Source organism: Xenopus laevis, chromosome 7L, assembly GCF_017654675.1.
Source record: "Xenopus laevis strain J_2021 chromosome 7L, Xenopus_laevis_v10.1, whole genome shotgun sequence".
NCBI classification, from domain to species: Eukaryota; Metazoa; Chordata; class Amphibia; order Anura; family Pipidae; genus Xenopus; species Xenopus laevis.
In genome coordinates this window covers 139,516,101-139,531,616 of record NC_054383.1, presented here as the reverse complement: position 1 = coordinate 139,531,616, position 15,516 = coordinate 139,516,101, and the positions used below count along the sequence as shown (strand labels likewise).

Below are 15,516 nucleotides of genomic sequence, written 5' to 3'. Positions count from 1 at the left end.
CCACCCTCTGTACCCGATCCTGTAGCCAGTTTCCTATCCATGTGCAAACCTTATTTGGCACCCCAAGAACATTTTTCATGCTCCCCAACTTTTACTTCTGAATGTTGCTCATGGGTTCTAAAGGTTGGGGATCCCTGACGTAGAGAGGGATTTTCTGAGACAATTTGTAATTGGTTTTCATTTCTTATTATTTATGGTTTTTGAGTTATTTAGCTTTTTATTCGGCAGCTCTCCAGTTTGCAATTCGCAATTTGCAATCTGGTTGCTAGAGTCCAAATTGCCCTAGCAACTATTCACTGATTTGAATAAGAGACTGGAATATGAATAGAAGAAGCCTGAATAGAAAGATGAGGAATAAAAAGAAGCAATAACAATAAATGTGTAGCTGTACTGAGCATTTGTTTTTAGATGGGGTCAGTGACCCCCATTTGAAAGCTGGAAAGGATCAGAAAAAAAGGCTAATAACTCAATAAGTAAAACATATAAATAATGTAGAGCAATTGCAAAGTAGATAGAAGTTGGACATTCTATAACATACTAAAAGTTACTTCAAAGGTAAACCATCCATTTAACAAGCCTTCAAATAATTCACCCAGCACAGATGTCAGACTTACTGGCTTTTAAATATTGGAATAACATCAGCTTTTCTCCAATCCATAGGCACCATACCAGATGACAGTGAATCTGAGAAAATCAGAAATAAGGGCTGGTCTAAAACTGAACTGAGCTCTCTTAGAACCCGGGGGTGTATGCCATCAGGCCCTGGAGCCTTGTTTACATTCATTTGTATTAAAGCTTTATGAATCATATCCTGAGTCAGCCACTGACTAGATTGAGCTGAGCCATTAGTGCAGCTATAAAGTGAGCCTGTGAACTCACACTCCTCTATTGTATACACTGAAGAAAAGAACTGATTTAACACATTTGCCTTATCTGTATCTGTTACAACCATACTGGTACCATTATTTAATGGAGCAACAATCTCAACCTGCATCTTTTTACTATTAATATACCTTAAAAACATTTTAGGGTTAGTCTTAGCCTGAGCCTCAATGCGCTCTTCATTTCCGAACTTTGCCTTTGAGATTGCTGTTGGACTGTTGGGAGCAGTAAGTAGGGGGTTGGACTGTGGGGAGCAGTAAGTAGGGGGTTGGACTGTGGGGAGCAGTAAGTAGGGGGTTGGACTGTGGGGGAGCAGTAAGTAGAGGGTTGGGCTGTGGGGGAGCAGTAAGTAGGGGGTTGGACAGTGGGGAGCAGTAAGTAGGGGGTTGGGCTGTGGGGGAGCAGTAAGTAGGGGGTTGGACAGTGGGGGAGCAGTAAGTAGGGGGTTGGACTGTTGGGGAGCAGTATGTGGGGGTTGGACTGTGGGGGAGCAGTATGTAGGGGGTTGGACAGTGGGGGAGCAGAAAGTAGGGTGTCCGTGGTGCCACTGATGAATTTGCTTTGTTGCAGGTGGAGATGGGAGGAAGAGTGTGGTTGGTGACACTGCTGTTGGCAGGAAGTTGGGGCTTCGCCCTGTGCCAGTCAGACGTGTGTTTGGCACCAGATGGCAGAGATGGGGTTCCTGGGACGCCCGGGCGAGATGGGCGAGAGGGTGAGAAAGGAGAGAGAGGGCACCCAGGTAAGTACAGGTGCAACTTACCCACTCACCCTCTTCTCACTACACTGTCCCACTACTGCCAGGATCTGATTATTGTATTTTATATTTAGGGGCGCCTGGGAGGAACTTGGGGCTCACAGAAAACAAAGGGGAGACTGGCAATCCTGGGGCATCTGGTGGACCTGGGCCAATTGGATATAAAGGTCCACAAGGGCCCCCAGGACCTCCAGGAGAAATGGGGCCAAAGGGAGCAAAGGGTCCAATGGCCGACACAGCCAATCAGAGGCGCCCGGCCTTCTCTGCCTCCAACCCCCAAATCAAGGGCAACTTGGTTCTGTTCAGTCGGCCGATAACCAACGTGGAAACTTCCTACAAAACCGACACGGGCAAGTTTGTGTGTTCCGACCCGGGATATTATTACTTCACCTTCCAGGTCATGTCCAGTGGGGACCTGTGTCTCTATATCGTCAAGAATGGGGGCCGACTCCTCGGGTTCTGCGATACCAGCGCCAAGGCCCCACAGCACCAAGTCAACTCAGGGGGCACCGTCCTTAATCTGAGGAACAAGGATGAGGTTTGGATCGAAACCGACGCACAGAAAAAGAACATTGCGACTACTGCTGACATCACCAGTGTGTTCAGTGGCTTCTTGCTCTTCCCCCACTAATAATTCAGTAGTCACAACCTACAGTGACTGATGTATCATTCCTGCCCACAATGACTGCTACAGAGTAGGTCCACTTGGTATGAAATGCGCCCATTTGTATTAGATACACCTACTCCCACCTACTTATTCTGGTACAGAGCTCTGAGTCCCTGTCTGACCATGGGAAAGAGAACAGCCCAGGAGCAGGAAGTACAGAGAATTAGAGCTCTGTACCTGGGTAAGTACTGGGGGAGATTGGATTCACTTACCCAGGGGGAGGTTCCTGTCTGACCATGGGAAAGAGAACAGCCCAGGAGCAGGAATTATACAGAATCAGAGCTCTGTACCTGGGTAAGTACTGGGGGAGATTCACTTACCCAGGGGGAGGTTCCTGTCTGACCATGGGAAAGAGAACAGCCCAGGAGCAGGAAGTACAAAGAATCAGAGCTCTGTACCTGGGTAAGTACTGGGGGAGATTGGATTCACTTACCCAGGGGGAGGTTCCTGTCTGACCATGGGAAAGAGAACAGCCCAGGAGCAGGAAGTACAGAGAATCAGAGGAAGTACTGGGGGAGATTGGATCCTCTCTTGGGATTGGGATAGATGACAGTTCCTAATGTGAATGGGCCAAGGTTTTATACACAGTGGACCTACCATTTAAGTAGAGAATTTAGAGGGAATTCAATGGTTTCCTATTTGCTTGCCGGGGTGAATATAAAGATTTTCTTCTCATTTTTGCTTCTTTATTAAATTGATGGGCAGGTGGCACTGGAGGGGCAGTTATGTATCAAGCAGTCGGGGCAATTGTATAAACATAATGAGATGTATCACAGCAGCTGATATTGTTCAAATCTGTATGATGAAATATTAAATCTATTAAAGGGCCGTGGGTTCTTGTTACTGATTGGCTGATGCGGCCGGAAGCAATGGGAGAATATAATGTCGCACAATCTGTACGTAGGTCTGTCAGGCGGTGTATAAAGGGATTAATGTGGGGGGGGGCACTTAGTAATAAGATGGGCAGTTCATCTCTGCACTAGCTGTTCCCACCTCTGACAAGAGATTTTCCACTTCAGCTTTCATCACACTAATTATAGGGTCATATTTACCCCCCAAGTGCCCTGTGTTCATCTCTATCAAGGATTCAATATACAGAGAAGAACCAGCACCTCCCATCTATAATGGATCCACCTGTACTGTCCCTTTAAGGGAGAGGACTTTCAAGCCCCACCTTGTGCTCAAATCCCTCCCAAGTTAAAGAGACAGGACAGACTTATATACACATAAGGGGGTGAGTGAACACATTCTCCCCTGAACGCTACCTTTCATTTTCCCATCCAGAGCCATGTGCTGACACTGTCACTTTACGAGTCTGTATTAAGAGGCCATACACACGCCAATATTTATTGTATGAGAATCTGTTCATGTGGGTGGGAGACAAACGACTGATATTGGGATATGGATATGGGTTGTCTCATTGATTGATTATCCCACACCCTGGCCCTCCTGGAACTTGAATCCCTGGTGCCCAGCAAAAAGGGGGGGATCGGCCGACCCCTCAACAATAGGAAGAAAGAAGTTCAGTGACACTCAGGTAATGGCAGGGGGAGACCTTTGCTTTAAATCTATTTAGTGCGACATGTAACGTTCGGGGGACAACCCCTTTATCAAACATATTGGAACAGAATAAACAAAGTCATTTAAAGCCCAGGTTGGTAACGTGACCATCAAGTGGGTGTGGTCAAATTAACATAATTATCTAATGAACTAAACACATTATTTAATATAGAGCAAACACCGATAAACAAACAAACATGATCATTGAACAGAGCACAGAACCAAAAAAGGATAAATATTAAATGATACATTTTATATTGTCCAAAAGCGACACAATATCTGCACAAGTGAAAGTCTCCAGGTGATGAAATAACCCAAAAAGTCCACTGGAAATATGATCCAGAGCAGAGAAAATACAGAAAATGTAGAAATTGTCCAAAGGTTAAAAACAAGAAGACAAAGTATCAAGTTGTCTCTTATCCAATAATGTATCAATGTCAATTAATCAGAAGGAAATAAGTTAAAGGGATACTGTCATGGGAAAAAAAAATTTTCAAAATGAATCAGTTAATAGTGCTGCTCCAGCAGAATTCTGCACTGAAATCCATTTCTCAAAAGAGCAAACTGATTTTTTTATATTCAATTTTGAAATCTCACATGGGGCTAGACATATTGTCAGTTTCCCAGCTGCCCCAAGTCATGTGACTTATGCTCTGATAAACTTCAGTCACTCTTTACTGCTGTACTGCAAGTTGGAGTGATATCACCCCCCCCTCCCTTTCCCCCCAGCAGCCAAACAACAGAACAATGGGAAGGTAACCAGATAGCAGCTCCCTAACACAAGATAACAGCTGCCTGGTAGATCTAAGAACAGCACTCAATAGAAAAATCCAGGTCCCACTGAGACACATTCAGTTACATTGAGAAGGAAAAACAGCAGCCTGCCAGAAAGCATCTCTCTCCTAAAGTGCAGGCACAAGTCACATGACTGGGGCAGCTGGGAAATTGACAATATGTCTAGCCCCATGTCAGATTTCAAAATTGAATATAAAAAAATCTGTTTGCTCTTTTGAGAAATGGATTTCAGTGCAGAATTCTGCTGGAGCAGCACTATTAACTGATGCGTTTTGGAAAAAAACTGTTTTCCGATGACAGGATCTCTTTAACTAACTTACGCTACAAGGGGAACTGACCCTCAAATCAATCCGGCAGAATTGTTTATGTAAGAGGAAAAAGCTCAGGTTAATCACCATTTTATAGGTAAGACGCCATATTAAAGTCTTCATTTAACCCCTTAGGGTGCTGTGAGTGCAACAGCCAGATCCAGGAACATTCTCACTGTAATAAACTTCTCTTTTTATCAATGTCTGGTTTAACCCCCACTTTCTCCAAAACCTGCCGATAATAGTTTTGCCAATAAAGATTCTGGTTTAAATGGAGTTGTTTGTTCTGTATCTTTTTACATTACAACTGTATCATGGGAGGTACTGGGCGATATTTCCTAATATTGGATTTGTGCTCGTTAAGTCTTGTTTTAATTGCCCTACGTGTCTGCCCAATGTATACCAGGCCCCACGGACTCTTCATACAATCCACCACCTCACGTCTCACAACTGAACAAACCAACAAGATCGGGTTTAACCCCTGAATGTGGATGAGTCACATGACTGCCGGGGGTTAATCCCATTGACTACAATTCCTACAGGGGAACGTGCCCTTGCTCTGAGTGCCCAGTATGTTACGTACCCCTTTATGTGGGGGGCCCTTACGCTTAATCCCCAACATTCCTGCCCCTTCTCTACCAATAAATGGGGGTGTCCTGAACAATTGCCCATATTTAGAATCCGTACCCAGAATTTTCCAGTGTTTCAGAATTATATTACGATGTGTTTTAGAATTAGTATCATAAGATGTAACAAACGGGATTCTTTGGGGTTTCGCTGATCTCTCCTTCCATTTCTTACATAAAGCAGATTCTCTTGGTATAAGTTGAACCTCTCAATTCTGATTGATTATAATCCATCTCCACTAATGTATCCCCCATAACTAGTGACTGGGAGGGATACAGTTCAGCCGTACAGGTGATTCTTTCACCCTCAGTAATTGGGAGACCCTTAAAAAGACCAAATCTCGTGGGTCTTATCAAGTTGTTCCAATCAGTAGATTTACTATATAATCATGTGACAAAAGAAACTCCCACAACTTCAATATTCACATGTGAACTCAATGGTTGAGTGTACACCTTTAAGATAATAGGACACAAAATCCTGCAATATAACCAGCATGGTCCCAGTCCATATGAAATAAGTATCATGGACAAATCTCATGTAGTGATAAATTTACTGATTCATTTCCCCATTTGAAAAAAAATGTGTGTTTTTTCAAAAAGATCCAAGTATTTATTGGCATAAGCCGGTGCCATGTTGGTGCCCATGTAACAGTCCTGTAATTGTAGGTGATATTCCTCATTATATACAAAGTAATTCTTAGTCAGGAGCATCTCCAGAAGAGACAAATGAACGTCACTTTATACATGGAAAGGTTTGATGCAATTAAATAATTCTGTATATAATCAATACCTTCACTATGGGCTATGGAAGTAAATAAATCTTTATCATCCAGCGAACACAGTAAGAAACTTTCTGCTGGAACATTTATTTTACTGAGTCTTCTCAGAAACTCATTTGTATCAGTTACACATGGTCTTAGTGTTGGAAGGAATTGGAATAAGTCAATGGAAATGGCCATAAAGATCCCACATTGGAAACAATCCGTCTCCCTGGAGGTTTTTCCAATACAACCCATGCTGGTTATATTGCAGGATTTTGTGTCCTATTATCTTAAAGGTGTACACTCAACCATTGAGTTCACATGTGAATATTGAAGTTGTGGGAGTTTCTTTTGTCACATGATTATATAGTAAATCTACTGATTGGAACAACTTGATAAGACCCACGAGATTTGGTCTTTTTAAGGGTCTCCCAATTACTGAGGGTGAAAGAATCACCTGTACGGCTGAACTGTATCCCTCCCAGTCACTAGTTATGGGGGATACATTAGTGGAGATGGATTATAATCAATCAGAATTGAGAGGTTGAACTTATACCAAGAGAATCTGCTTTATGTAAGAAATGGAAGGAGAGATCAGCGAAACCCCAAAGAATCCCGTTTGTTACATCTTATGATACTAATTCTAAAACACATCGTAATATAATTCTGAAACAGTAGAAAATTCTGGGTACGGATTCTAAATATGGGCAATTGTTCAGGACACCCCCATTTATTGGTAGAGAAGGGGCAGGAATGTTGGGGATTAAGCGTAAGGGCCCCCCCACATAAAGGGGTACGTAACATACTGGGCACTCAGAGCAAGGGCACGTTCCCCTGTAGGAATTGTAGTCAATGGGATTAACCCCCGGCAGTCATGTGACTCATCCACATTCAGGGGTTAAACCCGATCTTGTTGGTTTGTTCAGTTGTGAGACGTGAGGTGGTGGATTGTATGAAGAGTCCGTGGGGCCTGGTATACATTGGGCAGACACGTAGGGCGATTAAAACAAGACTTAACGAGCACAAATCCAATATTAGGAAATATCGCCCAGTACCTCCCATGATACAGTTGTAATGTAAAAAGATACAGAACAAACAACTCCATTTAAACCAGAATCTTTATTGGCAAAACTATTATCGGCAGGTTTTGGAGAAAGTGGGGGTTAAACCAGACATTGATAAAAAGAGAAGTTTATTACAGTGAGAATGTTACTGGATCTGGCTGTTGCACTCACGGCACCCTAAGGGGTTAAATGAAGACTTTAATATGGCGTCTTACCTATAAAATGGTGATTAACCGGAGCTTTTTCCTCTTACATAAACAATTCTGCCTGATTGATTTGAGGGTCAGTTCCCCTTGTAGCGTAAGTTAGTTAAAGGGATCCTGTCATCGGAAAACAGGTTTTTTTCCAAAACACATCAGTTAATAGTAGCGATGGGCGAATTTATTCGCCAGGCGCGAATTTGCAGCGAATTTGCGATATTCGCCGCCAGCGAATAAATTCGCGAAACGCCTGCGAAAATTTGCGTCCAGAATTCGCCGACGTCAAAAAGAAATTTCTGCGAAACGGCGCAAATTCGCCCATCACTAGTCAATAGTGCTACTCTGCACTGAAATCCATTTCTCAAAAGAGCAAACAGATTTTTTTATATTCAATTTTGAAATCTGACATGGGGCTAGACATTTTGTCAATTTCCCAGCTGCCCCCAGTCATGTGACTTGTGCCTGCACTTTAGGAGAGAAATGCTTTCTGGCAGGCTGCTGTTTCTCCTACTCAATGTAACTGAATGTGTCTCAGTGGGACCTGGATTTTACTATTGAGTGTTGTTCTTAGATCTACCAGGCAGCTGTTATCTTGTGTTAGGGAGCTGCTATCTGGTTACCTTCCCATTGTTCTGTTGTTTGGCTGCTGGGGGGAAAGGGAGGGGGTTATATCACTCCAACTTGCAGTACAGCAGTAAAGAGTGACTGAAGTTTATCAGAGCACAAGTCACATGACCGGGGGCAGCTGGGAAATTGACAGTATGTCTAGCCCCATGTCAGATTTCAAAATTGAATATAAAAAAATCAGTTTGCTCTTTTGAGAAATGGATTTCAGTGCAGAATTCTGCTGGAGCAGCTCTATTAACTGATTCATTTTGAAAAAGAATTTTTTTCCCATGACAGTTTCCCTTTAACTTATTTCCTTCTGATTAATTGACATTGTTACATTATTGGATAAGAGACAACTTGATACTTTGTCTTCTTTTTCCCGGTTGTTTTTAACCTTTGGACAATTTGTACATTTTCTGTATTTTCTCTGCTCTGGATCATATTTCCAGTGGACTTTTTGGGTTATTTCATCACCTGGAGACTTTCACTTGTGCAGATATTGTGTCGCTTTTGGACAATATAAAATGTATCATTTAATATTTATCCTTTTTTGGTTCTGTGCTCTGTTCAATGATCATGTTTGTTTGTTTATCGGTGTTTGCTCTATATTAAATAATGTGTTTAGTTCATTAGATAATTATGTTAATTTGACCACACCCACTTGATGGTCACGTTACCAACCTGGGCTTTAAATGACTTTGTTTATTCTGTTCCAATATGTTTGATAAAGGGGTTGTCCCCCGAACGTTACATGTCGCACTAAATAGATTTAAAGCAAAGGTCTCCCCCTGCCATTACCTGAGTGTCACTGAACTTCTTTCTTCCTATTGTCTCATTCATTGGCCACGACTGAAGATTTTGCCCCCCAACATCGTAACGTTAATGCTGAATCGGCAGAATGAGCCAAATAATGATTTTTTGTTTTTTAATGTGCTCAGTGTCAAGGAAACAAAAAGCTAGAGGACCCTACCCCGTAGAGCTTACAGTCTAAATGGGAGGGTAACATACAGACACAATTCAGAGGGGTATTAATGTGCTGGGAGTTACAGTTTGTTACACTGTTATATGAGTGCCAGTTCAGCTGTTATCCAGGTGCTCCCAGAGGGAGTCTTTGAGTTTTGTTATAAAAACACTGAAGGAGGATTCTCTCCTGAGAGATTCAGGAATGACATTCCAAATATAAGGAGTCACAAGAGAGAAGGGTTTGATACGGGAAACAGCAGTAGTAGTGGGGGTACAACCAAGCGGTTGCTCTGAGAGGAGCGGAGGTTTCGGGCAGGAACATATAGAGAGACAAGAGATGAGATGTAGTGAGGTGCAGAGGAATGAAGGGAAGGTTGAGGAGGAGGAGTTTATAAGTTATTCTTTGTTTTATAGGAAGCCATGATAAGGACTTCAGCAGCGGGGGGGCCTGTACCTTTTGGATGAGAGGAGGAGAATTCTGGCAGCAGTGTTTAATACAGACAGTAGAGGGGAGAGATGGCAGTTAGGGAGGCCAGTTAGTAGAAGGATACAGTAATCTAGTCAGGATAGGATGAGAGCATGCATGAGCGTCTTGGATGTATCAGGTGAAAGGAAGGGATGGATTTTGGCAATATTGCGTAAGAAAAAGTGACAGGTTTTGACAGTGGAGTTAATATGATCAGAGAAGGAGAGAGAGGAGTCAAAGATTCCCCCCAGACAGTGAGCTGAGTTGACAGGGTTAATGAGCCATCAATAGAGATAGTAAATAGGGGAGTAGGACCAGGCTTAGGTGGGAAGATGATAAGTTCAGTGTTAGGTTGAGTTTGAGGTGGCGCTGGTTCATCCAATTTGAGATAACCAGGAGGCAGTTAGAGATCTGAGCCTCTGTTTCAGCTGTTAATGAAGGGGTGGATAAATATATTGGGGTACATCCGCATACAGATGATAATTAAAGTCAAATGAATGGATGAGATCTCCCAAAGACAGAGAGTACAGGGAGAACAACAGAGGACCAAGTACAGAGCCTTGCGGCACCCCCACATTAAGTGGAACTGGAGATGAGGTTTTGTTATCATAAGAGACAGTAAATGATCAGTTAGAGAGGTAAGAAGAGAGACAAGATGCAGCCTGGTTACTGATGCCAAGAGAATAGAGAATCAGGAGAGAGTGATCAACTGGATCTAATGTAGATGAGGTCAAGGAGGAGAAGGATGGAGAAGTGACCTTTGGCTTTGGCATCTGAAGATCATTTGTAACTCTGCACAAAGCAGTCTCAGTAGAGACACTAACACTTACACTAACACTAACACTGACACACTAACACTGACACACTAACACTGACACTTACACTGACACTTACACTGGCAATGAGATTTATGTAGACCTGGTGCGGCCACTTATCCCTGTGTCGGGAACATGAATATTCAATAACTCTGTCATTCACTCCTCATATCCAGTCACTTATTAAATCATGTCACTTCCACCTAAGGAACATTTCCAAAATACCATCATTTATCACCCAAGATGCTGCCAAAATTCTTATTCTCTCTCTCATCATATCATTTCTAGACTACTGTAACTCTCTTTTAATTGGCCTCCCCCTCCAGAGACTGTCAGCTCTCCAGTCCATAATGAACACTGCTGCGAGGCTCATACACCTCAGCAACCGCTCCTCCTCTGCCTCGCCATTCTGTCAATCCCTGCACTGGCTTCCACTACCTTTCAGAATCAAATTCAAATTAATGACACTGACTTTCAAAGCATTTCATAACTCTGCCCCACCCTACATCTCTGAACTCATCTCTATATACTCACCCACTCGCTTACTACTCTCCTCTACTGACCTGCTCCTCAACTCTTCTCTCATTACCTCCTCACATACTCACATTCAAGACTTTGCAAGGGCTGCTCCCTCCTCTGGAACTCTCTCCCACGGTCTGTCCCACTTTCTCCCAACCTTTCTGCTTTCAAGAAATCTCTGAAAACGCACTTCTTTCGAGAAGCCTCCCCTCACTCTGCTTAACTACCAAACGCAACACCACATACAGTACCACATTTCTCACCCACTTAATTCCATCTTGCCCACTCCCACACCTTGTGTATTACTCCCTTCCCTTTAGAGTGTAAGCTCTTTTGCATAAAGCCTTCCTCACCTTTTGTACCGGTATTGATTGTGATGTATTTAATTCCATATGATCTATGTATTTAATTCATGTGATTTAGTTGTATAATCACATTTACTTTACAGTGCTACGCAATATGTTGGCGCTATATAAATACATGTCAATAATAATAATAACGGGCCCCTAATGATGGACCTGGTTTTTTTTCAAAGGGTTAAGGTTATGGCTACAGTTCTGTCCACTTCACAGTTCAAAAGTCAATGTGGGAGGGGCCATCCCAAGTCACATGTTTAGGGTTTAGGCCCCAGAGGGGTTAAGGGCCGAGCAGAAGGGGCACTGGGTTTGTGTAAATGAGAGAGTTAAATGTGCTGATGTCGAGTTGCAGTGAAACTGCTGAATGTGCGGAATTGTGTCCCCTACACGGAAGGCAAAAAGGGAACCATTTGGGGGGGCTGAGGGGCCACAATAAGGGGAAGTAAAATAATTAGGATGTGAAACTTGATTTTCTCCCAGATGGACGTGGGGGGGGGTGAGTAACTGCCCTGGTGCCACTTTCCCTTGTTTAACTGTATCAGTCCAGCGCCCGAGTCCAGCCGAGGAGGTAAGTACCAACCCCAGGCTCCTCTCTACTACATGTGCCCCACATACCCCCAGTGTACCCAGGGGCCCCTGTTACCCCAATAACATGTACCCCATTTCACCTTTATTACCCCATTCCTGTTGTTTCCAGGGCAACAGCCAGACCCTTATGATGATGATGATGATGATGTCATTAACGGCCACTTTGGGGTTCGTGTCTCTGATCACCCTGGTGGGATCCATGGAATCTCCATGTTGTTCCTGCACCGCTGGTCTGCCGGGAATTCCCGGAATCTCTGGGAAAGACGGACGAGACGGACGCAGAGGCCCCAAGGGAGAGGCAGGTAAGTCCAACCAGGGGGAAAACTCATGGAACCCCCAAATATCTGCCCATAAATCCTGCCCCTTCTTACTCTCGGGGGGCTCAATGATCAACATAGGTAGGAGAAGTGCAGTTGCCATTAGCAACCGTTCTATTTTGGCTACTAGTGGTAAATGGACTTGTTTACAATTATTAATCACCCACTTAATTTTAGTTCTTATGTTGGGGGTTCAGAATTTGTATTTGTGTCACAAAGTGCTCCCCCTAGTGGCATCACCAGATATGTCATTCCCCTTTATTATCTGCCCCCCGACATACAAACTCTCATTCCCCTGTTTTATCTGCCCCCCGACATACAAACTGTCATTCCCCTTTATTATCTGCCCCCGACATACAAACTGTCATTCCCCCTTATTATCTGCCCCCCAACATACAAACTGTCATTCCCCTTTATTATCTGCCCCCAACATACAAACTGTCATTCCCCCTTATTATCTGCCCCCCAACATACAAACTGTCATTCCCCTTTATTATCTGCCCCCAACATACAAACTGTCATTCCCCCTTATTATCTGCCCCCCAACATACAAACTGTCATTCCCCTTTATTATCTGCCCCCAACATACAAACTGTCATTCCCCCTTATTATCTGCCCCCGACGTACAAACTCTCATTCCCCTTTATTATCTGCCCCCAACATACAAATTGTCATTCCCCTTTATTATCTGCCCCCGACGTACAAACTCTCATTCCCCTTTATTATCTGCCCCCCAACATACAAACTGTCATTCCCCTTTATTATCTGCCCCCGACGTACAAACTCTCATTCCCCTTTATTATCTGCCCCCAACATACAAATTGTCATTCCCCTTTATTATCTGCCCCCCGACATACAAACTGTCATTCCCCTTTATTATCTGCCCCCGACATACAAACTGTCATTCCCCTTTATTATCTGCCTCCCAACATACAAACTGTCATTCCCCTTTATTATCTGCCTCCCAACATACAAATTGTCATTCCCCTTTATTATCTGCCCCCCGACATACAAATTGTCATTCCCCTTTATTATCTGCCCCCCGACATACAAACTGTCATTCCCCTTTATTATCTGCCCCCCAACATACAAATTGTCATTCCCCTTTATTATCTGCCCCCCAACATACAAACTGTCATTCCCCTTTATTATCTGCCCCCCAACATACAAATTGTCATTCCCCTTTATTATCTGCCCCCCGACATACAAACTGTCATTCCCCTTTATTATCTGCCCCCCAACATACAAACTGTCATTCCCCTTTATTATCTGCCCCCCAACATACAAACTGTCATTCCCCTTTATTATCTGCCCCCCAACATACAAATTGTCATTCCCCTTTATTATCTGCCCCCCAACATACAAACTGTCATTCCCCTTTATTATCTGCCCCCCAACATACAAATTGTCATTCCCCTTTATTATCTGCCCCCCGACATACAAACTGTCATTCCCCTTTATTATCTGCCCCCAACATACAAATTGTCATTCCCCTTTATTATCTGCCCCCCAACATACAAACTGTCATTCCCCTTTATTATCTGCCCCCGACATACAAACTGTCATTCCCCTTTATTATCTGCCTCCCAACATACAAACTGTCATTCCCCTTTATTATCTGCCCCCCAACATACAAATTATCATTCCCCTTTATTATCTGCCCCCCAACATACAAATTGTCATTCCCCTTTATTATCTGCCCCCCAACATACAAATTGTCATTCCCCTTTATTATCTGCCCCCCAACATACAATCTGTCATTCCCCTTTATTATCTGCCCCATGTTTGGGTTATATCAGTGACATCATCTTAGTCAGATCTGTTGTATGACATCACTGTACTTACAGGGTCCCCTCTAATTGTTCACCCCAATATTTTGTAGCACTGGGGGGAGGGGTTATAGAAAGGAGTTGGGAGTTTTGTTGGGGTAAATAAGTGCATTTGGGTTTGGAAGTGTCGTTGTACATGGTACAGGATTTGGGGGGAATATTCCAGTTACCCCCATTTCCCCTTTGCCTTCAATTCACTCACCTGTCTCCTCCCCACCAGGGCCCCCGGCATCATCATTACCCAGAAGCCTGAGAGGAGACAAAGGAGAACCGGGCCCAAGGGGACCTCTCGGAAAAAATGGGCCAAAGGGACCGACAGGACTTGAAGGAGAAAAAGGGGAGCAGGGGGAAGTGGGGGCGACCGGCAGCCCAGGGGACCATAAGCGCCAGTACCAATCGGCCTTTACAGTGGCCAGACTGACCCAAGAGCACCCCCTCAAGAACACCCCCATTCTGTTCACTAAGCAGATCACTAACGACCACCAAGACTACAATGTGACCAGTGGCAAGTTCCAGTGTCGGATCCCCGGCCACTACTTCTTCTCCTTCCACTCGTCCCACTCGGCCAATCTCTGCGCCGCCCTCTATGTGGATGGAAAGGCCACGAGCAGCTTCTGTGACCACATGTCCAGCAAGTCCCAGGTGGCCTCTGGGGGGGTCCTGGTGTCCCTGGCGGGGGGGCAGGAGGTCTGGATGGAGGTCAATGACTACAATGGGATGATTGGCACCGAGGGCAACGACAGCGTTTTCTCTGGGTTCCTTGTGTCTCCTCAATAGACAAGCGGGGGGCTCTTAGCTGCCCCTCATTCACTGGCACAAACCAATGGGAGAATGGGGGGGGGGGCTCTGCCAGATTCTTTGGGGTTTTTCTTCTTTTTTTACATGTTTCATTGAGATCCAACATAGGAACCCAGTAAATTGGTTACCCCTCTAGTAATGGAACCAAATCTGCCCCTCGTTACCCTCCCCCCCTGGGGAAAGCAACGTCCAATCATGTAGCAGCTTTACCCCCAGCCAATGATCTCTGTGTGTCTATAACATTGTGATCCATTATATACATTAAAGGGCAAGTATTCCTATCCTGTACCTTGTTCTGTCTTCTGTTGGGTTCTATTGGGTTCTTGGCAACAAATCAGGGTGAAGGTGAATAAGTGGCACAAGTGAGGATCATGGGAGTTTCATGTAACCATAGCAACAGAATCTGACTGAATCCGGGGGCCACAGGAACAATATGGTCACAATTAGCAGTTGTATCGGCTGTACTGGCGCAGGAATGGCCAATCACTGTACAGAAATAGAAAACAAACTCTAAAGCTGAAACTTCATTCAAATGAGTAAAGGCCACATTAACCCCACATATACAATGATACAGGATAGAGACACCCACAAATCTGCCTGCGTATAAATCATTGGCTCAGCTGCAGTTTTGGTCTTATA

General features: G+C 44.0%; 2 protein-coding genes across 2 annotated transcripts in view; both read left to right on the top strand.

Moving 5' to 3' along the window:
* Positions 1–2,578, top strand: part of c1qa.L (complement C1q A chain L homeolog) — a 5,146-nt gene extending 2,568 nt beyond the window's left edge. Inside the window, exons 2-3 of the mRNA XM_018241847.1 lie at positions 1,453–1,621; positions 1,711–2,578. Of these exons, the coding sequence (XP_018097336.1) occupies positions 1,453–1,621; positions 1,711–2,267 (726 nt within the window). The 3' untranslated portion in view covers positions 2,268–2,578. The remainder of the gene's footprint in view (positions 1–1,452; positions 1,622–1,710) is intronic.
* Positions 2,579–11,829: 9,251 nt separating this feature from the next.
* On the top strand, positions 11,830–15,163 carry c1qc.L (complement C1q C chain L homeolog). Its single transcript, XM_018241848.2, has 3 exons — positions 11,830–11,913; positions 12,043–12,235; positions 14,300–15,163. The coding sequence occupies exons 2-3, from the start codon at positions 12,061–12,063 to the stop codon at positions 14,854–14,856; spliced, it is 732 nt and encodes a 243-aa protein (XP_018097337.1). The 5' UTR covers positions 11,830–11,913; positions 12,043–12,060; the 3' UTR covers positions 14,857–15,163.
* The last annotated feature ends 353 nt before the right edge of the window (positions 15,164–15,516 follow it).

Coding starts and splice junctions, on each gene's coding strand:
- c1qc.L (XM_018241848.2), top strand. CDS start 12,061: ATGATGATGATGATGATGATGTCATTAACGGCCACTTTGGGGTTCGTG. Junction 12,236..14,299: donor AGGCCCCAAGGGAGAGGCAG/GTAAGTCCAACC, acceptor CCTCCCCACCAG/GGCCCCCGGCATCATCATTA.